The sequence below is a fragment of the Haliotis rubra genome, unplaced genomic scaffold (genome assembly GCF_003918875.1).
Source record: "Haliotis rubra isolate DU_JTF1 unplaced genomic scaffold, ASM391887v1 Scf670, whole genome shotgun sequence".
In the NCBI taxonomy this organism is placed as follows: Eukaryota; Metazoa; Mollusca; class Gastropoda; order Lepetellida; family Haliotidae; genus Haliotis; species Haliotis rubra.
The window spans coordinates 509,805-536,486 of NW_025767380.1; the positions used below are offsets into that span (position 1 = coordinate 509,805).

The 26,682-nt window shown below is 40.5% G+C and overlaps 1 protein-coding gene and 1 long non-coding RNA gene across 2 annotated transcripts; both read left to right on the forward strand.

The window, feature by feature from the left end:
- The first annotated feature begins 12,206 nt into the window (after nucleotides 1–12,206).
- On the forward strand, nucleotides 12,207–16,358 carry LOC124257742. The gene is made up of 5 exons (XM_046691876.1): nucleotides 12,207–12,321; nucleotides 12,798–13,028; nucleotides 14,971–15,053; nucleotides 15,812–15,884; nucleotides 16,344–16,358. Exons 2-5 carry the CDS (start codon nucleotides 12,939–12,941, stop codon nucleotides 16,356–16,358), a joined length of 261 nt encoding a protein of 86 aa, XP_046547832.1. The 5' UTR covers nucleotides 12,207–12,321; nucleotides 12,798–12,938.
- Nucleotides 16,359–25,917: 9,559 nt separating this feature from the next.
- On the forward strand, nucleotides 25,918–26,141 carry LOC124257750. The gene is made up of 2 exons (XR_006893355.1): nucleotides 25,918–25,962; nucleotides 26,102–26,141. It is a non-coding gene; the product is annotated as an uncharacterized LOC124257750 (long non-coding RNA).
- The last annotated feature ends 541 nt before the right edge of the window (nucleotides 26,142–26,682 follow it).

Sequence of the window (26,682 nt, forward strand, 5' to 3'; positions counted from 1 at the left end):
CTAGTATAGCCAGTATAGCAGTCACGCACTCTAGTATAGCTAGTATAGCATTCACGCACTGTAGTATAGCCAGTATAGCAGTCACGTACTCTAATATAGTTAGTATAGCAGTCACGTACTCTAGTATAGCCAGTATAGCAGTCACGCACTTTAGTATAGCCAGTATAGCAGTCACGTACTCTAGTATAGCTAGTATAGCAAGCACATACTCTAGTATAGTTAGTATAGCAGTCACGTCCTGTAGTATAGCCAGTATAGCAGTCACGTCCTGTAGTATAGTCAGTATAGCAGTCATGTACTCTAGTATAGTTAGTATAGCAGTAGCACATACTCTATAGTTAGTATAGCACATAGTCAGTATAGCAGTATAGTTAGTATAGCAGCAACGTACTCTAGTGTAGCCAGTATAGCATTCCCGTATTATGATATAGCCAGTATAGCAGTCACGTACTCTAGTATAGCCAGTATAGCAGTCACGTACTCTAGTATAGCCAGTATAGCAGTCACGCACTCTAGTATAGTTAGTATAGCAGTCACGCACTCTAGTATAGCCAGTATAGCAGTCACGTACTCTAGTATAGCCAGTATAGGAGTCACGTAATCTAGTATAGCCAGTATAGCAGTCACGCACTTTAGTATAGCTAGTATAGCAAGCACATACTGTAGTATAGTTAGTATAGCAGTCACGTCCTGTAGTATAGCCCTAGTATATAGCAGTCACGTCCTGTAGTATAGCCAGTATAGCAGTCACGTACTCTAGTATAGCCAGTATAGCAGTCACGCACTTTAGTATAGCCAGTATAGCAGTCACGTACTCTAGTATAGCCAGTATAGCAGTCACGTACTATAGTATAGCCAGTATAGCAGTCACGTACTCTAGTATAGCCAGTATAGCAGTCACGTACTCTAGTATAGTTAGTATAGCAGTCACGTACTCTAGTATAGCCAGTATAGCAGTCACGTACTCTAGTATAGCTAGTATAACAGTCATGTACTCTAGTATAGCTAAGTATAGCAGTCATGTACTCTAGTATAGCTAGTATAGCAGTCATGTACTCTAGTATAGCTAGTATAACAGTAGTATAACAGTCAGTCGTACTCTAGTATAGCTAGTATAGCAGTCAGTGTACTCTAGTATAGCCAGTATAGCAGTCATGTACTCTAGTATAGCTAGTATAACAGTCAGCGTCACGCTCTAGTATAGCCTCTAGTATAGCAGTCATGTACTCTAGTATAGCTAGTATAACAGTCACGTACTCTAGTATAGCCAGTATAGCAGTCACGCACTCTAGTATAGCCAGTATAGCAGCCACGTTCTAAGTATAGCATGTATAGCAGTCATGTACTCTAGTATAGCCAGTATGGCAGCCACGTACTCTAGTATAGCCATGTATAGCAGTCACGCACTCTAGTATAGCCAGTATAGCAGCCACGTTCTAAGTATAGCATGTATAGCAGTCACGTACTCTAGTATAGCCAGTATGGCAGCCACGTACTAAGTATAGCCAGTATAGGAGCCACATACTAAGTATAGCTCTTTGAATTACCCAATCCCGTATGAGCTACGTCACTTTTACTCTTGTCGTACATGAGACGATAATATGCATTTCTCAGATACAAGCTACGTCCCTTAGAAATCAACATGCATCACATTCCTGCGTCGTGTACCAACAGGAGCACTCATCTTTAGTTTTAACTCGACGATATGTGATTTCCTGTTGGCGAGAAGGCCTCTTCATAGACGGAAGTGATAAGAATATCAGGCAAGCCGAGCCTCTCAATTCATGTCCGTAGCAAATACTATAACAAGATGTCAGGAGATATGAATGATCCCTGCAAGTGCCTTCGTTTACAACCGGGAAGTCTTGCTCGGTCTATACCAGGACTAAGAGGACGTTATATGGAGTGAGTGAGTGAGTGAGTTTAATTGTTTCAACTGTCCCATGGAAATTAGTCTAAGACTCAGATGTGTGTGAGTGAGTGAGTGAGTGAGTGAGTGAAATGAGTGAGTGAGTGAGTGAGTGAGCGAGCGAGCGAGCGAGCTTTACACCGCCTTTGCAACAGATCCACAAGAAATCGGTTTCACCGCGCAAACTTTCCGTCCTTCAGCTACGTCATATATTCACGACATTGAGTGAGTGATTGTGGTTTTATGCCGCTTTTAGCAATATTACAGCAATATCACGGCGGGGGACACCAGAAATGGGCTTCACACATTGTACCCATGTGGGGAATCGAACTCGGGTCTTTGGCGTGACGAGCGAACACTTTAACCACAAGGCCACCCCACTGCCGCAAAGTGAGTGAGTGAATGAAAAATGTTTCCTTATCCATGTCTGTCATCATTAACCATCTTCCCTGGTTTCATCTTATATCTAAACGTCTCAGATTGGCAGCGCTTCGGGGCTCCCTCCCATATGAAGCAGGTTCATCGTGATATGGCTGAAATATTGTTCATCAAACTCCCACCCACTTAACAAAATAAACATAGCACAGTTGGTGAGAGCAAGTAAAGGGGGGTTGTACATGAATAATGCAGTCAAACATCGTTGTGTCGAACCTCGGTTGCCTCGAAGTAAATGCTTCGAGTCTGTGTAGTTCGTGTTTAGTCATCCTTTTGAGGTTGTGCGGAATCTCTTTTAACTCGAGGGGACCGCCTCCGTGGCGTAGTGGTTAGAGCGTCCGCCCGGAGAGCGGAAGGTCGCGGGTTCGATCCCCGACCAAAAGACGTTAAAATATGGTACTTGTTGGTCCCTGCCTGGCGCTCGGCATTAATGGGTACAACAAGGACTGGTCGGCTCGGAGTCAGTATAATGTGTCTGAGTGGGATATTCATGCTTCACTGCGGCATGGTATCTCAGTGGGCTAGCACTATAGAACCAGCTTCAGTCTGGGCTAGTACAAGCAGCCTCACATACACATACACACGCATGCACGTCGTCATATGAGCGAAATATTCTCAAGCACGACGTTAAACCCAATTTCACCTCACCTCACCTTTTAACTCGAGGGGCGGTGGGGTAGCTCAGTGGTAAAAGCGTTCGCTCGTCCGGGTTCGATTCCCCACATGGGTTCAGTGTGTGAAGCCCATTTCTGGTGTCCCCCGCCGTGATGTTGCTGGAATATTTCTAAAAGCGGCGTAAAATCAACTCACTCAGCCACCCTTATAATTTGAATTACTTTCGTAAGGCCCATTACCTGCGACACAATGGTGTTTAATTGTTTAAAGCTACCTCATATCTCTATTTCATCGTACACCACTTCAAAACATAATGTGTACAGAAAAACTTTTAAAACCACCCCTATGGACCTACCAAACCCATAATGCAAAACTCTTACACCAAAAACTCGCACTGGGCCCTTCCTTGAGATGAAAAAAGCTGGATTTTGTTTGCAACGATGACGTCATTACATGATTTAAGTAGATTTCTAACTGTTACGATACAAAAAGAATTTATTTATTGCTTTGTTGCTCAGCAATGTTTAAACTATATGGCGGCGGTCTGTAAATAATCTTCCCTGAGGTTCGAATGAACACTGACATAAACGCTGAAACACCGTTGTCGCAGTTATAAACGTCGTAACACTGCCGTTGCAGTTATAAAGTTTGTAACACCTTGTCGCAGTTATATACGCCGTGACACCGTTGTCGCAGTTATAATCGCCGTAACACCGTTGTCGCAGTTATAATCGCCGTAACACCGTTGTCGCAGTTATATACGCCGTAACACCGTTGTCGCAGTTATATACGCCGTAACACCGTTGTCGCAGTTATAATCGCCGTCACACCGTTGTAGCAGTTATATACGCCGTAACACCGTTGTCGCAGTTATAATCGCCGTCACACCGTTGTAGCAGTTATATACGCCGTAACACCGTTGTCGCAGTTATAAACGTCGTAACACCGTTGTCGCAGTTATATACGCCGTAACACCGTTGTCGCAGTTATATACGCCGTAACACCGTTGTCGCAGTTATAATCGCCGTAACACCGTTGTCGCAGTTATATACGCCGTAACACCGTTGTCGCAGTTATATACGCCGTAACACCGTCGTAGCAGTGACAATCGCCGTAACGCCGTTGTAGCAGCTGTTTCCGTTCATATTGCAGGAGATTTCCACTTAATTCCTGCCTGTAAGCACTGCTGCCGTAGATTCTGTCAACCCTATATTCAAGACAAGCCTGTATTCGAATGAAGATTACACGTCCATACGCAAGGAAGGCGCATTCATACAAATTACAGTAGTACCTGAATTCATGCATAATGCACATCACACCGGTCAAGGATTCGGAACACTTGATCTGAATTCCTAATTCATACTTTTAGCTATTTCCACATGTTTCTTAGTATCCTTACATCATTCGAAAACAGAAGCATTCTAAATTCATACGTATTTGGGTTATGATCTTGATGTAATTAAATATTAAGATAGAATGATCTTTTCATATACATAGATTATACATAGGACATAAACGTAAACTTAAAACAACTTCGATTGCCTTTGTAAATTTTCAGCTCGTTCTCAGTTTTATCAACACACAGAGTTTCAAGGGTAAGATAATCTCCGGTTCGACTAAGCTTTATACTCTCTATGTATGTTATATCTTTAGCTATTTTAGATTTAAACTATTTCAAGATTGATGATACATATCAATTACCGCATTTTTTAACAGTTTAAGAGAAGCAAATGTATCTCCAGCACACGTTACATATTTCTCGAAACTCGGCTTCCTGATGTCTCGGATTAGTCTTATCGTGTTTGTTAGATCGTGGTCAGGTTCACTGATAAAATAATAATAATTGATTTATAGAGCGCCTATTTCCGAAAGATATTGCTCAATGGCGCTATGAAGAGAAAAAATTGTAGACAATGTCTATGGAAAAGAGAGTTTGAACAGATGAGTTTTGAGGGCAGTTTTAAAAGTGTGAGCAGATTCTATTTCTTTTAGGGCGAGTGGTAGAATGTTCCAGAGATAGGGGGCTGGAGCAGAGAACGCTCTTGATCCCATGGCTGTTTTGACGTGAGGCTGTGTAAGCAGTAGGGAGTTTGACGAGCGGAGCAATCGGCTTGGAACATGGAGATGAATGAGGCTTTTAAGATATTGAGAAAACATGTTTTCATAGATGCAACTGTGAGTAAGAAGAAGAAGATTGACACGTGTCATCGTATCCCAATTGTGTAACCGCCATATAGCTGGAATATTGCTGAGTGTGGCGTTAAACAACCAACCAACCCAATGCTCATGATGTTGATCACTGGATAGTCTGGTCCAAACTCTAGTTGCCGACCGTCGCCACAGAGCAGGAGTATTGCTGAATGCTTCGTTAAACAATAAACCAAAAACCCAAACATTTTTTTTCCCCGCTGCAGTCAATAAAACTTAGCTAAATGGTGTCGCAATATTGTTTTATAAATACTATTTACTAATTATAACTACATGTTATCGCTCATTTCGACCTCTGACAATATTGGCACATTCTTACTGTCCCTAAAATATCAAACATTACATTATCTCACACGTTACACAACTTTGTTACACTACAAAAACAGCACTATGACTATCGAGATAAATGGTTAAATTTTAAATCATTTAGGCCTTAGCAATATTTTCAGAAACCCGGAATGCGTTAACACTGAATGGCTGGCCTTGAATGTAGAGCTAGTTCTAAAAGATCAATTTACTCAGAGTTGGTGGCCTTCAGTGAATAATAGCCGAAGGCTCTTTATTATAAGATTATAAAAGACTCCATAACATTTGAACGTTTCTTTTTGTCTTCCAACCAATGTATATATGCCAATTCTGAAATGCAGAACAACTAACCACCTTCTTCTCGTTGAGACCGGCCGCTAGGAGGCATTACTGAGAAAATAGAACATGTAAATTATGCGACTCCCCCGAAATAGCTGATAAATTTCATTATTTACTGAGTTGTAGTTACTTTAAATATATTATACTAAGGCATATTCTCCCGCACTATCTTAAATGGAACCAATCTGGATACCTTCAAGCAACTAATGTGTAAAAGAAAACAGTAGAAATGAAAAAGTTATCGAAGTTTAGTTACAGTATACTATAGGGCTGCGCAATATAACCGGTTTACCGGTATTTACCGGTTCAGACATGAAAACGATACGTATTGCGATACGCTGATCGAAAACCGGTATTTTGTCTTGCATTCGGAAAACTTCGTAACACTCGGAAATCTTCGGATATGTCCTTGTTTCATTTGTGCCAAATATTATTCATATTTTTATTTTATCATGATTAAAAGTTGTTATTAATGCTTAATCAAGTCTAGTGATTTTGTTGTGTTTTTGCTCTATAAATCAAGAATTAACTCGATTATAAGTAGTTTTTCGTTTAAAAATACTTCATGCAATATATTGCAATACATATCGCAATACATGCTTTCGAATCGCGATATATCGCAATATGAATATTCTCTGCAATACCCACCCCTATACTGACATTTTAACGTTAACTGTTCCTCATCTTGTCTTTATCCATGTAACCAGATACTCTTGTACTCGTGTACCACGGCTGGGCGGTTGAAGGAGAATAGATAAGTTGACAGAGCAGAGTCCACGTGTTGTGGTCATGTCGAGTTAAATCGGACAGGTCCACACCCGGAAGTAGTGATAGTGGTTTGATTGGTTCACGTTATCAAATATGGGACAGATTCTGCTGGCCCGAGGCTTCACATACTAAGTGACAATGCTCGTGTCCTCGATTACAATCGGGCTTCTCGTTATCTTTCAGAACTTCTTGCAGGTAGTTATGTCAACTGGAGTGATCTTCGATCGCGAAGTTCAAGGAAGCACTGATACAGCTGCTTTACAAATTCGTTTCATGATGGAGAAGTTATACATTATTTAATATTGCATATAATGAAAAGCATTGCCTGTTTCGTAAATCAAATGGACACAGGTATTTATGTTGTTGAATGAGTGAGTGAGTTAATATTTATCGTCACATCGGCAATATTTCAGCCATATCGTGACGAGAACAATTAATTAGTATACATAGTAAGTAATAGTATATTATAAAAACCTTTTTACGAAGGACAGTTAAACAACTAGATTATAACAGAGACGAAATTAAAACTAGTAATTAAATCTAAAACAGTTTAACTATAGATGACAATACAATATAAAAGCGGGCTATAGATTGCCAACACCTGAAGATAGATCACCATACTAGGGACCATGGGGACTTACAGTACATTTGCTTCCTGCATGGACCCTAGCTGGATTTACATCATACCTTCAGCTATTATTATGTTGTTGAAGATGAATGGCATGTGTTTTATATATGTGATACATATTCTCATATTAGAAATAAGTACAAATCAAAATATATTAGTAAATGTCCATCAATTATGAATTTTATATCTATCTTACGGAGTAAAAATGTTAATATCATATAAGGATGTACGTCTATTTTTTTACTTTGTTGACAAGAAACACAAATCTTAATAAAATACATGTACTCTACTTATCTATCAAAGTATGTATATACATTTTGGGCCGGAGGCCTCTTATTGAAATAAAGTTCTGTTCTGTTCTATCCTGTTCTGTGCCAACAAACAACTAAAAGCAGCATATCCACACCCATATCCACATCCATATCCACATCCATAAGAAATCGGGTTCACCGTACAGTCTTTCCGTCCTTCAGGCCCTCACTGCATCATCAGTTACAAATACACGGAAGACAATTATGAACAACCCACAATTTACATATACTAGTAGGATTTCTAAGTACTGTGCGCAATCGTTGACGCCTTGTTAACTTGCCTGTCCAAGAAACCATCGGAATCGGTTGGATAGCAAAGTGTTTAATAAAGTGAACTTTCCACATCCATCATGAATCTGTGCTAAAAGCATAGTCGATTGTATAATTCCAGGGGCATAGCTACCATTATAAAAAAAGCCCGGGGTAACACATGATTTGGGCTAAAAAAATATTTTTGTCTTCTATTTCTTGCCAAAAATACGTACAAACACGTTTTCGGACAATTTAAAAAGTGGAAATTTAAATCCCTCTATAAATCATATGACTGCAATAATCATGTAATGTTTTGTTGCAGTCCTGATTATATGTGAATCATAACTGACATGCAGCTATTTACAATCGCCCTTCTTTGTATATTTTCATTTGTTTATTATTTCATTTAAAAAAAGCCTAACAAATACTCGATGTATGGTATTGTATCAATGCCGTAAACATGCGTTAAACAATGTCAAACCATATTTGCATATGAGAAATCACATTTCAATCAAATGATTATTCTGTCTGAATTAATGATAGACTACTCTATCTTCTCCCTATGATTTCAAAATATTGATAACATAACACAATTTTGAAGTTATTGAAATCATCAAACGTCCAACGATAACACTTCAAGTCTAAAATAAATGAAAGTTGGACAAGGCCTCCATACTACCTAAATATAATGTTTTGCATCCTATCGGGCTTACAAGAAAGAATTGGCTTGCTACGCGGCTGAATTACGATCATGATCATGTGTTTATGAATCGCCATCAGTAAGTGATGATACCAGGTATTCGCAACCGCCTCCGTGGTGTAGTGGTTAGAGCGTCCGCCCGGAGAGCGGAAGGTCGTGGGTTCGATCCCCGACCGCGTCATACCAAAAGACGTTAAAATATGGTACTTGTTGGTCCCTGCCTGGCGCTCGGCATTAATGGGTACAACAAGGACTGGTCGGCTCGGAGTCAGTATAATGTGTCTGAGTGGGGGGCTAGTACAAGCAGCCGCACATACACATACACACGCATGCACGTCGTCATATGAGCGAAATATTAGCGTTAAACCCAATTTCACATCACCTCACCAGGTATTCGCGAAAAGGTGAGCGTAACTTCTAGGAGGTATATGTCATGTCTTGTCGTCCACATATGGGCAAACCAGCCACAGCATGAACAGAGTACTCAATTACATCCTGCTTCCTCAATCGTAAATTGTCAACATTCAGGCCGGAAAGTTCCGTGTCACGTCACGGACTGACTGACTGACTGAGTTTAGTTCAACACACGATCCACCATTGGTTGATTAATTCAAGGATTTTATAGAGGAACGTGTGTGGATTTATGGATTGGATCTAAATGCTGAATATCAATACTCGGTGTCGTTATTTTTTCAGTTATTAAATGAAAGGTTTATCACGTGTAGTTCACTAAGCAATACGGCAAGAATGTATTGTAAATTTTTATATATAAAGCATCTTTTGCAATAAAATAATTCCGCTGTTCGTTTTGCGGATGTTTTGCTCAAGGAGTGAGTGAGTTTTGTTTTATGCCGTTTTGAGCAATATTCCAGCAACATCGAGGCGGGGGACACCTGAAATGGGCTTCACACATTGCACCCATGTGGTGAATCGAACCCTGGTCTTCGGCGTGACGAGCCAACGCTTTAACCACTAGGCTACCCCACCGCCCGGCACGTCACGGAAGCTGTTTACATACCACCGAGTAGTCTAGACTGACGCAACACATAACTGGGGTTTACACTTTCTCAGAGGTGAAGAAGTTATTCGAACCCACACTGTCAGGAGTCACCTAATCGCAACAAACACGAACCAGTGGCAGTTTGGGTTAGATCGTGTGTTAGCTATTAGGATCCTCCTCTGTGTTGGTGAGGTCGAATCCTGGATGAGACTCTACTCAAACAAGTTCTAGAATATATTTTTACTGACAAACAGCAATGCATATGACTTCTTTGATGGGCATTTTAGAAGTTGAGTTGATGAAGAATAATGACAAGTATCGCCTCCACAGAATAAAAGAAGTTGTATTTCCATAATAATTGTCATTATTCTTCAGCAATGCATATATGACAAATGTCATATTTGACCACGTTCACCGTGTGTTCATTGGCGCCAGATAAACTGTACCGTTACATAAACTCGCTTCTAACAATCCTTGTCAGTTACCTCAAGAAGCGGACGTACACTTGCAGGGCGGCGGGGTAGCCTAGTGGTTAAAGCGTTCGCTCGTCACGCCGAAGGCCCGGGTTCGATTCCCCACATGGGTGTTATATGTGAAGCCCGTTTCTGGTATACCCATCCGATATATTGCTGGAATACTGCTAAAAGCGGCGTAAAACCAAACTCAATCACTCACTGCCCTTTCGCTTCGTTGTGTGAGGTGAGGTGAAATTGGGTTTATCGTCGTGCTTGAGAATATTTCGCTCATATGACGACGTGCATGCGTGTTTATGTGTATGTGCGGCTGCTTGTACTAGGCCAGACTTAAGCTGGTTTTATAGTGCTAGCTCACTGAGATACCATGCCGCAGTGAAGCATGAATACCCCACTCAGACACATTATACTGACTCCGAGCCGACCAGTCCTTGTTGTACCCATTAATGCCGAGCGCCAGACTGGGACCAACAAGTACCATCTTTTAACGTATTTTGGTATGACGCGGTCGGGGATCGAACCCGCGAACTTCCGCTCTCCTGGCGGACGCTCTAACCACTACACCACAGAGGCGGTTGCTTCGTTGTGTCCGATTCAAAGAGGTAACACTGCAAAGTAGCTCTGATCTTTCAATTGGTCATGTCATTAAAAATGTCGCAAATACTCCCAGACACAGTTAAAACTATTCTTCGCCACTGGCCATGGTGAAACACTTCATCGATTTCGGGTACATAACTTATTGATTTTCAGTGTGAGATTCAAGAAACACACCTGTATCCATTGCCACAAATACACTCACCACAAACATACTTACCGATAAACATAAAAGTGCTGTAATTCAAGTTCAATGAAAATTGATCTATTCTGAAATCAACAATGCATCTGTCCATAAAAATTAGAAAGTGAGCTTGATTCACATTTTGGGCGTGGTCCAAATATCTGGATATCCAGGGAGAAAATATGACATTCACACATGTTATATATAGTCTTCATGTTATGTGAGGGCGGTTGGGTAGTTAGTCACCTCGAAGACCCGGGTTCGATTCCCCACATGGGTACAATGTGTGAAGCCCATTTCTGGTGTCCCCCGAAGTGATTTTACTGGCATATTGCTAAAAGCGGCGTAAAACCATAATTATTCAGTCCCTCATGTTATGGTTGACACATGTCATCGCTTCCCAATTGCGCAGATCGATGCTCGTGCTGTTAATCACTTGATTGTCTGGTCCAGACTCGATTATTTACAGACCGCTACCATATAGCTGCGTTATTGCTGAGTGCGGCGTTAAACAACATCTAAACGAAACCAAACCAAACCACTGAAGTCTAAATGCCTTCAAGATAGTATTCTGACATGCTGGATTAGTAGTGTGGTGGAAGATTCCAGATTAAACTTGATTCCAAAAGCACCATAAATGTAGTATATCCGCACTACTACTATTTGTATTAGATAGTAATACATTCCTGACAACTATTTCTTCGTTAAAACACAGTGTCATGACCCTCTATCCCAACAGAAACAACGCTATATTTTCAATACAATATTTTCAGTAAATTACACTGCCATATAAAAGTATCAGCATTATGTATCTTCAAACTATAAGGGGCGGTGGGGTAGCCTGGTGGTTAAAGCGTTGGCTCGTCACGCCGAAGACCCGGGTTCGAATTCCCACATGGGTACAATGTGTGAAGCCCATTTCTTGTGTCCCCCGCCGTGATGTTGCTGGAATATTGCTAAAAGCGGCGTAAACAAAACTCAGTCAGTCAAACTATAAACAGAGTGAGTGAATTTGGTCAGGGGGACGCCAGAAATGTGCTTCACATTTGTACCCTGGTGGTGAATCGAACCGGGTCTTCGGCGTGACCAGCAAATGCTTTTAACAACTAGGCCACCCACATTTAACCTGATATATAGAGGCCGGGTAGCGGGAATATCTCGAACAAGCCATTTGCATAACTTAATCTCACAAACACATGTAGCAAGAGAAACAAAGAAGTAAAACAAAAACACACCATCCACGGGGAACAAAACAAAAGAGGTCGTTCATTGGCCAGGAGTTCGGCGTTCAGGAACTATAAGCTCGGTCTGATACCAAGGCGTTACAAGGATAAAATATGGAAATTCAACGTAAAGAGAGATAGTATTCGAGACGTTGATAACCAATTTCGTGTAAATTACAGCTGTAGCTGTTATCTAAAGGATTGTTCCGTTACCAACATGTCATTGACATCCAGGAAAGTACTTGCCAGGAGATGTATTCAAGGTTATTTCCATCTCGAATTATGCTTTACCTGTTGGCAGAGAGTTCCTCCCATCATTTGAGTTTGTCGACAGGGTGCGCATGTTGTGAAGTGACCTTTTCTCTCAACCCATCAGGTAGTACCAATAGTCTCAGTTTGTCTATAGTCGTGTTTTCTTAACCAGCATATAACAGTTTAAGTTGATTCCATGTATAATACTGTGTATTTACAATTCATAGATTTTTCCAACGCGACGTTAACTTTATTTGTAACGAAACTGTTGTTCATAAAAGAAAGGAAGAAAGATATACGAAGTGAGTGAGTGAGTTTTGTTTTACGCCGCTTGTAGCAATATTCCAGTAATATCACGGCGGGGGACACCAGAAATGGGCTTCACACATTGTACCCATGTGGGGAATCGAACCTGGGTTTTTGGCGTGACGAGCGAACGCTTTAACCGCTAGGCTACCCCGCCGCCCCAGATATTCGAAGCAGTTTCATAATGGTTCATAGCAGTTTCAAGCACTGAATAGCGGATTAAGTAATGCTACACGCTGAGGGAGACAATTTCCAGTTTTGTCACCTGCATTAAATTGCTTTTCTGCCACCAAGTTTCTCCCTGAGCCAGAGCGTCGTGCCAAAGATGGCGAAAGACTGTGTTCCTCCAGCACAACCACCACCATATCAGCCTTCAGTTGCCACAGCCCCTCAAAGGAAGGTGCTGCTCCAGGGCTATGTCCAAGAATCACGGCTATGGACCACCGCAGCAGGGCTACGCACCTCCCAATAACAGGACTATGGGCCGGAGCAAAAATCCACCATGATTCATATCCACACTCAATGGTAAGCGTTTTTCTGGTCGAAGAGTTTAATATCTTTCCCCAACTCAACATTTTGCTTCAAGCTGTTTTGGCCGCGATGTTTGGACTTTTTCAAGTTCAAATTGACCATTTATACCTGGTTCACATTTGGGTCTACGGCGCCCATAAAGTGCCCGTAGCTCTATAACCATGCTGTCATACCGTGAGGCAACAGTCGGCAATATACCACAATTATTGCACGATTCACGTAACCTCTCATCCTCGATAATCTCCAGGGTACACGTTACGATCACTCTCCGCGCATACCCTGGATGCATCCACGGTTTGGCCGATAATTATATTACCTCCCTTTGCTTGCTCCGCATTCTCACAGTAGCCAATCAGCTCAATGCCGCCAGTGTCAACAAAGATAGCGGTCGCAGTCGGTTGAGGTTTGTTCGCAGTGCCACTCAGATTTTTGGGGAAATAATACCAGAAAAATTGACAGATCTGAAAGTTTCAAAAATATATGAAGGAACTCCTTCTACCTCTTTCAGAGTACCTCTGCATCAATTGTGTTGCGCCAAGTTTAAACGGTTAGATAATTTAGAAGCGAAAGTGAGTTATTGATTGGTGCCGCTCAACTTCTGGCGTAGACACTTGTTTGGAAAAAAACCGACCAAGGGGAGGTAATATATTTATGGGGCCAAGCCGTGGATGCATCCAGGGTATAGTGGAAGTGATCGTAACGTTTACCCTGGAAGATTATCGAGCTGGTAACCTCTACGATTTTTGTCAAACTGCGAAGCTGGACAAATTTGAAAAAATCGTACACCACCAACTCCATAGGTGGAATCGCACGAGCACCACACGGAGATTGTGCGGTAAATGCCACAATTTTTAGTTACAAAAATCGTATGGCCATCGCATGGAAAATTCACGATCTCCACCAAGATCTTCGTACGATCTCCGTAAAGAAGTGGCAAAATAATGATCGCTTGTTAAACAACTTTCTTATTCAGGGTGTCCAAAATTATGAGACAAATCATCAGAGTTGGTCTGTCGATTTCATGTGACTTTGCAAAATTTGGTTTTGTTGCATTTATTAGATATTGTGTTAGTGAACAATTCATCCGTCTCAAATGAAGTCAAACGGACTATACATCTGTGTTTATGGTTTTAGAATGTACATGTATAATGAATGCTCTTTGGTTTTATCTCGCCTGCCTCCTTATCATTGCCTTGATATGCCACAAATATAACCGAACTATTTAGTGGAGTTTCACACTAGGTATTGGTAACAGGAAGTAATCAAACCGGATGACGTCACCTATGACCGTGGTGCTTTGTATTAATGCGCCAGTGTGTATAGACGAAAAATAATTACATATCGATATCGATATGATGCTAAAATAGTGCGATTTCCGTATGAGTAAGAAACAGATTACTGTAGTCAGTACTGTCCTATGTTCTATACGATTTAGACCCGTGAAGATCCGGGGTAGAATAGGTCTTCAGCAACCCATGCTTGCCACAAAAGGCGACTATGCTTGTCGTAGGGGGCGACTAACGGGATCGGGTGGTCAGGCTCGCTAACTTGGTTGACACATATCATCGGTTCCCAATTGCGCAGATCGATGCTCATGCTGTTGATCATTGGATTGTTTGGTCCAGACTCGATTAGTTACAGACCGCCGCCATATAACGGGAATATTGCTGAGTGCGGCGTAAAAGTAAACTCACTCACTCAATCTATACGATTTATCTTTATGGTCATAATATGTTGTTTGAAACGGGCGGAAGTTGTTTCAGCACCACACTTTGTGAGATCAGTGTACATGACGGACAATCGTGTTTTAGATTGTAATTATCTAACTTTATCGGTGTTGGCTGGCTCTAAAAATATTTGTTGTAATGGCATTCAATAGCATCCTTTTTCATAATTTCTGAAAGGACGTTTATAATATCACAAATTGTTGTTGTAGATGATGCAACAACAGCAAGCATGTAACAACGTTGTCGTGCAACAACCGACGTCGCACTCGACGGTGATTGTAAAGCAAAAAGGGTATTAAACATTGTCCTTGTGTTTGCATTCAGTGGTTCCCTGTTAACTCGATGTCATGGCGACTCTCAATCAAACTGTCCTTTGTTGACAGGTGTTTTATAATGTAATTGTATTTATTGTTAATTTATAACTTTTTAAGTCACAATATGGCTGAAATATTGCCGATGTGACTATAAATTTTAACTCGCTCACTCACTCACTAACTCTCAATCAAATATGTCGATTAATCCACTTTTTGAGACAAACACTGTTTGACCAAAACTGACCGAGTCTGTCGGAACGTTACATAGAGTGAGTGAGTTGAGAACTAGGAAGTTTGATTGTTTCAACTGTCTCATAGAAATAAGTCTAAGATTCAGATGTGTTTTGTTGAAATATTATTAGTGGGTGGGTGAGTGGGTGAGTGGGTGAGTGGGTGAGTGAGTGCGTGAGTGCGTGGTGAGTGAGTGAGTTAGTGGATGGGTGGGTGGGTGGGTGTTTGGGTGTATGAGTGAGTGAGTGAGTGAGTGAGTGAATAAGATTGTTTTTACTTCAATAACTATCAGCACAATACCAAATTCCCTTCATTTCCTTGTTGAAATATTATGGGTGAGTGAGTGACTTGTCAAACAAACGGTGATTGCCGGGACTTTTACATTACAAAGAGTAATAATTGCGTGAGCGAGTTAGTTCTAGTACTTCCCAGATCATTTCAACATCGTCGTACGTTCTTGTGACAACTTATAGCATTATATATAGTGTTCTACTTTGGATTTCAGGTCTGTTAACCATTGTCTCCACTTCTTGATTACCTTATTCTTCTTTCCGTGGGTATTCGTCTGGATCTGTCTGGTACGTTCACTTTTCATCGATTTATAACAACTACGCTGTCACCAAGTTTTCTGACGGCCTCCGTGGTGTAGTGGTTAGAGCGTCCGCCCGGAGAGCGGAAGGTCACGGGTTCGATCCCCGACCGCGTCATACCGAAAGAAGTTAAAATATGGTACTTGTTGGTCCCTACCTGGCGCTCGGCATTAATGGGTACAACAAGGACTGGTCGGCTCGGAGTCAGTATAATGTGTCTGAGTCGGGTATTCATGCTTTACTGCGGCGTGGTATCTCAGTGGGCTAGCACTATAAAACCAGCTTCAGTCTGGCCTAGTACAACAGCCGAACATAAACATACACACGCATGCACGTCGTCATATGAGCGAAATATTCTCAAGCACTACGTTAAACCCAATTTCACCTCACCAAGGTTTCTGTGGCTTTCCGATGATATCGTAAACAGTGGTCGTTCTTCTGTTCCAGTGTATCTGTGGCTGATGGTGTACGTCTTTGATGACACTCGGCCAGCAAAGCATTACAGGGGCTTGTAACGCTGAAAACTGCGATTAAGGTATGTACTGTCACTGACGGGGTCTTAGCACACACACAAAAAGGAAATGGGCTTGTAACGGAGGTCAACACACCACCAAGTTCGTTTTCAGGGCAAATTCAACAATGCTCACTGTGTTTATCCCATTTAAAAGTATGCACACATTTCAAACCAATAGATATCTACACAATGAGGACATACAGCACACAAATCGAAGCAGTACTTTGGGACCTAGGGTCTTCGGAAGCTCGAAAAATCGTGATTTCTCGATTCCAAGCCAAAATCCCTGCTCAGAATTTGTAGCGGTAACTCACCCATTTTTCTTGTTTATTTCACGACAGTATACACAAACGACATTCACCAAAAAATGTTGAACTGATGGCACCTGTCAACGCGCTAGTCACCATTCTTTCGGAGACACTTACGCCTCACTGTCATAATGAGTTTATGTACATTTATTCATCGCACACAGGATTGTGTCGTGCCCGTTCGCCATTGACGACCTTGGCCTTAACCTGCCCCGCAGATAAACACATTGTTGAATTTCCCCGAAGCGAACTTGGTGTGTTTACCTCGTAACATCCTTTCCTTTTAAAAAGTGCTAAGACCCCGTCAGTGACAGTGCATACATTTAATGGCAGTTTTTAGCGTTACAAGCCCCTGAGCAAAGCATGACGTTCATGAAATGACAGGAAGGATGCACGGTGAACCCCGAACCACGATGACAATTACAGTTGGAAGGATCAGGATAAGATCGTTCTGATATTTTGTTAGGAGGTCTCTCCTTCCTGCGAATATACATTGATTCTGTCGTTTCTGGATTAAAAGGTTTTCTATGAATGGAATCTGACTATTATGTAGGAATGCAAAAACAGAACACTACGGTTGTTTTAGTTCGTTATAACAGTAGTTCGTTATATTCAATTCGACTATAAAAACAGCAAGTGGTCGGGTCAAAAATAATAGTTCGTTATATCTGTCAGTTCGAAATATTCAATTCGACTATAAAAAACAGCAAGTGGTCGGGTCAAAAATAATAGTTCGTTATATCCGTCAGTTCGTTATATTCAATTCGACTATAAAAAACAGCAAGTGGTCGGGTCAAAAATAATAGTTCATTATATCCATCAGTTCGTTATATTTAATTCGACTATAAAAAACAGCAAGTGGTCGGGTCAAAAATAATAGTTCGTTACATCAGTCAGTTCGTTATATTCAATTCGACTATAAAAAACAGCAAGTGGTCGGGTCAAAAATAACAGTTTGTTATATCCGTGAGTTCGTTATATTCAATTCGACTATAAAAAACAGCAAGTGGTCGGGTCAAAAATAATAGTTCATTATATCCATCAGTTCGTTATATTTAATTCGACTATAAAAAACAGCAAGTGGTCGGGTCAAAAATAATAGTTCGTTACATCAGTCAGTTCGTTATATTCAATTCGACTATAAAAAGCAGCAAGTGGTCGGGCCAAAAATAACAGTTCGTTATATCCGTCAGTTCGGTATAAACGTGTTTGTTCAGCATTCCTTTTTCCATTTCGTGTCAAATGCGAGTGAAAAAAGGTATGTGAGATGTGTATATTACAGTTGAACAAATGATCAACTCTGCATACACACTCCGGCACAGCGATGACTAACATAACATCACTGCCACAAGCTAATTTGCAAATCACGTGACCGGACTTTTCTCTTGTTTGTAAACAAACGCGCATATTCATTTAAGAAGAGACTGGACTCACGAAAGCTTTTCGTCGCTCTCTTCATAACGTTTTACATTGTTACATATATATTCTTCCACAACTGCGACAGTAAGGTCTTTGACAGTACATATTTAGATATCAAACTGGCTGCATCGTTTGCTCTCCATCAGCTTCGATGACAGCACGTGGAGCCGTACAACCTATGTAAACAAAGGATCGCTACGCAAATCGAAATAGTGTCACATGTTTTTGGATATTTTCTCAGTGAAACTAAACAATTCTATTAAAGATGATTAGTTAGATGCGTACACTCGTCAAAAATAAAAGAGTAAAAGAAATCTGTACATTATATTGAATGGACATTGCAAGATGTGACGAATCGTCACATTTTTCTGGCCTGTGGCAGAGGTACTATGCTGCCTTGCCGCACGGAACTCTGGGTAGGAGAGTGCTCTGCACAGTGAATCTTTCAACACGAATGCTTTATGGTCACACACAATATAATAGCCATTGCTAGGTATTAGCTTCCAAAACAAAATAAGTTTGTTTTTTAACGCTGCACTCAACGCAGCAATATTTCAACTGTCTGACGGGAGTAAACAATCGAGTCTGGACCAAACAATCCAGTGATTGGCATCATCTACAAGCTACACAATTTGAGATACGATGACATGCATGAACCAGTTCAGCGAAGGAGAAAACACGATCCTGTAAGTTCTCTTTTACGACACAAAGCTCTCGTAGCGTTAGGGGCGGTGGGGTAGCCTAATGGTTAAGCGTTGGCTCGTCACGCCGAAGACCCGGGTTCGAATCCCCACATGGGCACAATGTGTGAAGCCCATTTCTGGTGTCCCCCGCCGTGATGTTGCTGGAATATTGCTAAAAGCGGCGTAAAAACCAAACTCAGTCAGTCAGTCTCGTAGCGTTACGACTATCGTAAGTCAATATAACAGTATAGGAAGTACGAATGCTGGGTTTCAAGATCTTAGGCTTATGAGAACTTTGTGGGCCGGGCCCCCTGTTCTAAGCGGGATCATCACGGGTGTTACCTTGACATTCATATTAGAAATGTAATATCATATTATCTGTAAGTGCATTTGTAACACCTCTGTACAGCCTCCATCACTAGGTCACATGATAATTAATGACCACTGCATTGGTGAAATATCCAGAATGACGGGGGCGGTGGGATAGCCTAGTGGTTAAAGAAACCCCGAAGAACCGGGGTTTAAAAAGGGGTTTCAGTAGGAAAATGAAGCCTTTAAAGTTGCTGTAAGTGGATCGATGCTCATGCTGTTGATCACTGGATTTTCTGTTCCAGACTCGATTATTTACAGACCGCCACCATATAGCTGAAATATTGCTGAGTGCGGCGCAAGACTAAACTCACTCACTCATTTTTTTATAGATTTCCCAGTGCCTTACAGAGGAAATATGGTGCGTTTAGAATGGGACAACTCTTGATGATAGGCTGATAGGCTGACAAAACTAAACGGAAGCAGATGTTGGGTTCTTAAAAGAATAACAACAGTGCACGGGTGTGGGGAGACGGGCTTGCTTTCTTTGTTGTCCAACGCCGCACTCTGGGTCTGGGTCAGACAATCCAGTGATAAACAGCATGAGCATCGATCTGCGCAATTGGGAACCGATGACATGTGTCAACCAAGTCAGCAAGCCTGACCACCCGATCCCGTTAGTCGTCTCTTACGACAAGCATAGGTTGCTGAAGACCAATTCTATCCCCGGGTATGTGCTTCATTGTTCAAGGCTTCACGCATGTGATGCGAATAGCATATCTTGATGAATGATGCGAATAGCATATCTTGATGAATGATGCGAATAGCATATCTTGATGAATGATGCGAATAGCATATCTTGATGAATGATGCGAATAGCATATCTTGATGAATGATGCGAATAGCATATCTTGATGAATGATGCGAATAGCACATCGTGATGAATGATGCGAATAGCATATCTTGATGAATGATGCGAATAGCCTATCTTGATGAATGATGCGAATAGCCTATCTTGATGAATGATGCGAATAGCACATCGTGATGAATGATGCGAATAGCATATCTTGATGAATGATGCGAATAGCATATCTTGATGAATGATGCGAATAGCCTATCTTGATGAATGATGCGAATAGCATATCTTGATGAATGATGCGAATAGCATATCTTGATGAATCACTATCAAATAATTATAATACAAGATCTGGGGGAAAAGCTGAGCGTATCCTGTCCCACCTGTGCTACCCGAAAAAAGCAAAGGCGCGGCAAATGTTTACCTGAATAAATCGGTTAAGCATGGTACAAATCAAAGTAGGGCATCATTAGTAGTATTGGAGCTCACATTATCCCGTATCACAGGATTGTTTGGTCCACATGTTAAACCAATGGATTTTCCGAATCGTCCTCGCACTACTGACCCTTTTATCTATTGATTTGTACTAATTTTGCGTATATTAATCAAACTTTATTACATTACGTCAACTCAGTCAACACACAGTCATTTATTAAAATCATTTTATCAAATCATCTTAATAAATATATATGTGTATCCATCAAACCGGTTTTAATCAACTCACATTATCACGTATCACCCAGTGTAAAACCTACGGAGCTTCCAATACGTCCTCATAGTAATGACCCTCTTATCTATCGATTTTTGCTAGATTAAACGATAACAGGGACGCTGTCCCCGGACGCTTTGGTGGTGGTAAGGCGAAGGCGGCGGGAGTATGACCTCTTAACTATCGCTTGTAACAACTATACTCCTCACAAAAAAATAAGCAACAAGTATTTTCAGTGTAATATCTTTATCAATGTCGATAGCGATTTTTGCCGACATGTTACATAATAGTAAATATTCAAAGAATACATAACCTTTAGTGACTGTCAAATTGACTTATCTGATAATATTGACATCATCACCCGAACACAACCGCCTTCAGAAACAATATGCAAAATTTTGTGGCATGAATGTGCTCCACTCTTCACACATGTGTAAACCTACCTGTAATCATTCCTCTGGCACAACAAGCGGGTCCTAACTTCATTTGTATTGATGATAATGCCCGTCCATGGATGCTAATGCCTGAGAAAGAGTTGTTAACGATGTTGTTTAGATCAACAACATCAAACATATGGACTGGCCTGCAAGGTCACTTGATCTTAATCCCATTGAACATGCTTGGGACATTATTAGAAGTCGTGTTTACGGTCTCCATGTTCACCCCCAGACTCTGGATGACCTTGAGCAGGCGTTACAGAGAGAATGGCAGAACATTCTACAACAGCAACTGTAAAGGCTCATTTGGTCAATGCCAAGACGTGTAGAACTTGCATTTGTGCTCATGGTGGTCATACGCGTTACTGAACACTGCTTCACTGTCCAAAACTGACTTGAACCTTAATGTTAACAATTTGTTCCATCAATGCAGCAGATTTTGCACGACTGTTTGACGGGTACATGCTTTTGATGACGTGTAAGTCTATTATTGCTGAATACCATTTCATTTCATTTTGTTTATCGGGTGTACATATGATTCGCCTTTCTACTGCATCATTCCATGATTTGCAATTTCAATAAATGAAAACGTAATGAGACAACAAATTTGTGTTGCCTAACTTTTTCTGAGGAGTATATATATTGACAATCGTCGGAGATTCCGTTGTATAAACATACGGTACGAGGCGTGGAATAATTGTATCTTACTAAAGTAAGGCCAGAAATGCTTGGAAAATGCTTCTTGGCAATTATTTGATAATGGTTGATATTTCAGATTCAAAACTCATATATAGTCATCATTCATACCACCTCGACCTAATATGACATATGAGTAATCACGATGTACCATTCCCTGATCATAATGGTTACTCGTAAAATATCGAAAAACTTAGAAAATATTCCATGGTAGAAACACTTCTCAGAAACAAACTATATTGTGACCCACCTGGCAGGCAGACACGGTGACAGCGTTATGTAACGCAGGGGCATTGCAGGTCAGGGACCGTCTCAAAATATCAAGTATCAGTATCACTGCTGGTCGAGGACTCTAGCGAAATTACAACAGGTTTTTTCCATGAGATGGGGCTCTGTTTCTATTGCCTGTAAGGCAAGAGACAGGAAGTGAGAAAATCCTGCAATTGAGCCTTGAGATTGCTCATGGTGGGTGTGATGGTACCAGGGACACGCAGGTTATGGTAACTGGTGTTATCCAAAATGATAACACTTGGATTTGTCCAGCTGCGGTAAAAGCTGATGTTCGAACCAATCCGAAAATACCTGCCCATTCATTTTGCTATGGTAATCACCATCAGATTTATTGGCCTCAAAAACAAAGTCACAACCCCCAATCAGTCCCTTGCTACGGTTACCAGCATGCAAGATGATCAGGCGTCTGCCTTTGCCTGATGGTAACACTGGTGCCTTAGAACAATCTGAAGGAAGCCACATCCGATAGGTTGAGTGATTTTTGTTACACCAGGTTTCATCAAGGTATAAGATTTGAAACCCCAAATTGCGGTATTCTTCAACTGTTCTGAGATAAGCTGATCGGATGGAAAGGATTGAATACTTTCTCTAAACACAGCCTTGTCATCTCCCCTGTTGGTGTACCTGAACCCCATTTCTACCAGAGCTACAATAAGTTTTGTTTTTGAGACATTTATTGCATCTTTGATCTCATCTTGTATTTTAGCACACGTCGGTGGGATATCGCGTTAATACAGTTTATAAACTGCACGGCGTATGACACCCTTATCAAAGCTATCCAGTTTGTGTTTCCTACATTGTTTTGATTTTGACACGACCCCTGAGGTAACTGAGTTGTTTACAACTTTATAAACCTGTCTATATGTCAAATTAAGGGCTTAACACATTCTAGAGTAAACCCTGTCCCAGACGAGAGGTTTCCCCCTCTGTTTCTCCAGTATGAAATACTGGTATAAATTTGAAATTAATTGTTCTTCAGAGATATCAAGTGGCATGTTGCCAGTTCAATGCTCATACACGAAGAGAAACTTCTATGGGTGAACAAGGTTATCTGTGCGATCTGAATTAAGACTTTTTTACGTAATTATTTTGAAAAAAAACTACTACAAGAGTTCCATCTTATTCACAAATAGATGTTCAAAAAAACAAATACTTTTACAATTATTTATGAAATTTAATTAGTTGAGGCTATATGGATAATTATAGTCTGTATTTCAATACTACAGTTTGTACTTCGAATATTTACGAATGTTGTTAAAACGTTTAATTTCCTCCTGTGAAGTCACCCCTCAAATGCATTTATTCATCTGGGCCCGGTTGTTCAAAACTCGGTTATCTTTTAACCAGCCGTTAAGTACATTTAACCGACTGTTACCTAATAGCAGAGGGTTATCTTGTTGTTTAAAACTTTGTTAACTTTCAACAGGCTGTTAACGTGACGTTAAGTTAACACACCTAAGGACTGCCGCTAACTTTTTAACAGTGTGGTTTACTCGCAAATGGCGTTCATGGCTAACACTGCTTTCATGATGCCAGTTCAGCAAAGAAAGGATAGGATGTATCGTGGACTGGACTTCGATATTGGAAATTATTCTGACGAAGACTTACACACGAAACTGTAACTATGCACAGTATAGGAACTTAACTTCATGTTGTACAAGTACATGATGCCTACGTTTCGTCTCTTAACACTTGTGGAAAGGTTTATATATGGTTTACTACACTAAATGTGTGAATTCCTCTGTAAATATTATTCAAACAAACACTTTCAAAGAATATAACACGTACACCCTATACCCACGTATGATATGATATTGGGCTAAATGTAGATAATTAAATTAGTTTCATGAACAAATATCCGAACGATTACATTATGATACTGAAAGTGTAATCGGCGGGATATGGTGATTGTGTATACTCTTATTCTACCGACCTTCACCTCAGAGAAATTGCCAAATACACTCCCATTTTAAGAAAGAGAAGAAGCCAGAAATGCCGATTATTACCGTTGTCGTTCTGCGTTATTTTGCGTCAGTCATGGCGTGACGCAGCACAGAAACTTAAGTTTGTAAACACATCACATTCCTGTATTGTATCTATTATCAATTTCCTATTTCTTGCTACTATGCTCTTTCCATGCAAATGGGTGTCTGAAAATTTGAGAAAATGCTACACAGTGTAAAGTCTGAAATTGTCTTTGTTTACATTTCAAACAGGTGTTGTCTTTCGAGCACAGCAGTTGTTTCCATCCCAAATATCTTTCGTTTGACTTTATCTAGACACTTGGTATCGGTGACAAAGACAAGTTGTAATTAGATGCTAAAATGTATGAGGACTTCAGTAGGGCTGGGACGAGTAGGAGAAAAATGGAATCGAGTACCCGCATGTACGTCCCCGAATCGGAATCGAGTACCCGGAAATGTACGAAATATATACATTCGGGTCAACTTTCTGATTATTCAATCACGATTTGATAGAGATTATTATAGAAAACTTGAACAGTTGGTAATAAGACATTAAAACCGACCTCAAGCTATTTAATTTACGTCTGTTTAACCAATATAGAGAGTAACACCATTACTTACATTCTTCGTTATAACAACGAACGCTTCGTTCCTGCTGCTACTGTAACTTAACTACTCACTGCTCATGCACAGATAAATTACAGTCATTAAAACTATGCTCCATTAATCGGACAATACCAATGATGTAAAAACCCGTGAATTTCCGGGTTAGAATATTGATCTTCAGTAACCCATGCTTGTCGTAAGAGGCGACTAACGGGATCGGGTGGTCAGACTCGCTGACTTGTATGACATATGTCATCGGTTCCCAATTGCGCAGATCGATGCTCATGTTGTTGATCACTTGATTGTCTGGTCCAGACTCGATTATTTACAGACAGCCGCCATATGGCTGGAATATTGCTGACTGCGGCGTAAAACTCAACTCACTCACTCACTATAACAATATCTGAATGCTAATGTATACACTGATAGGTTCAGAGAAGGAATACAATAGCACAATAGTATTTCTCTGCCGAATCGTTGCAGCGTTGCAGAATACATGTTTTCCGTCCTTGAAGACATTGAAAAGAACTATCTATGCATTAAATGGAGGTTCATCTGATCAATGAGTATCGAAGAAACTTTGTTCATCTACTACAGGGTTCTATAATGCACTATTGAAATATAAGACAGGTTTTCCGACCGTGAAGTCATTAAAAATAATTATGCATTTTCTGCAGTCAATTGTGAATTGAGCTAAATGAAGGTTCATCTGATTAATGAGAATGTTTTTCCGGAATATGCGTCTGTAAAGGCGTTCAGATAATGACGATATTGCACAGTATTATTCATGTGATTCCTGTCAACAGTAAGGTCGGATAATAGATCGATTTTATGACAGCACGTAAGAGGCCGTAACAAAACTTATAGACGGTCCGTAGTGTGTCCGTAATAGGACGGGAGGTTTATGTATTCCCCGGCATCTCACGGTCGTTTCAATTTTTGTCACGTTCGCCTACGTACTGCTCTGGTGTTTCAGGATACAATGGCTGCTAATGCTTGGGAGGCCTTACTTTTATACCCTGGGCAAAAACGTGGTCCAAAGCTGGCCGGCGTCCACGTTTCATCCGTAGAAGGTCTTGCCAGAACGCGCAAAACGTGTCAAAACCTTGATCAACATCAATATTCCAAAGTCTGTAAACATGTAATACTTCACGTACATGCTTAGTTTGACCATTTTGCATATTTGTGAACAGCATGATGTTAGAGTGAGTGACAAAGGAAACACTGTACTTGTGTACAATGAAACTATCTGTACTGTACTGTGTACTACTGAGGTAAAATCTGTAAACATGTAACACTTCATATACATGCTTAGTTTTCGACCCTTTTTGACCATATTTGTGAGCAGCATGTTATTTGACAATAAGATCAAGTACTTGCATACTAGGAAGCTACCTGTACTGTGCTACTGAGGTAAAGTCTGTAAACATAATTCTGGGAATAAAAACATGAAGAAAAAACAAACAAACAAAAAAACCAAAGGAAAAAATACAAACAAAAAGAACCCCCCCCAAAAAAACAAACATCAATATTCCAGCAATATTACCGTGTGGCACACAGGAAATAGGCTGGCACGACGTAAATTGTAATTAAAACGCAGATTGTAATACTTGCAGCAAATTGTAATAAACTTGACGTAAATTGTAATAAAAACGTAAATTGTAATAAAAATTGACGTAAATTGTAATACGCAAATTGTAATACAAATTGACGTAAATTGTAATAATTTTCGTCGCGGTTAAATGTAATAAATATTTACGTAAATTGTAATAACAGTATTAATCACTCGTAAATACGTGGATGTTTGTTTTTCGTTGCATTTCATACATCAAATAAGCTTGTTATGGCAATAACTCAAGAAAGAAATGATGGATTTTGTTCAAACTTGGTACAAAGGTATATTGGCGAGATTCACCGACACAAGTGAAATGGAGTGACCTTGAGATAATTTTCAAGGTCACAGCAAAAATCTGAGGGTTTTGCCAATATAAAGA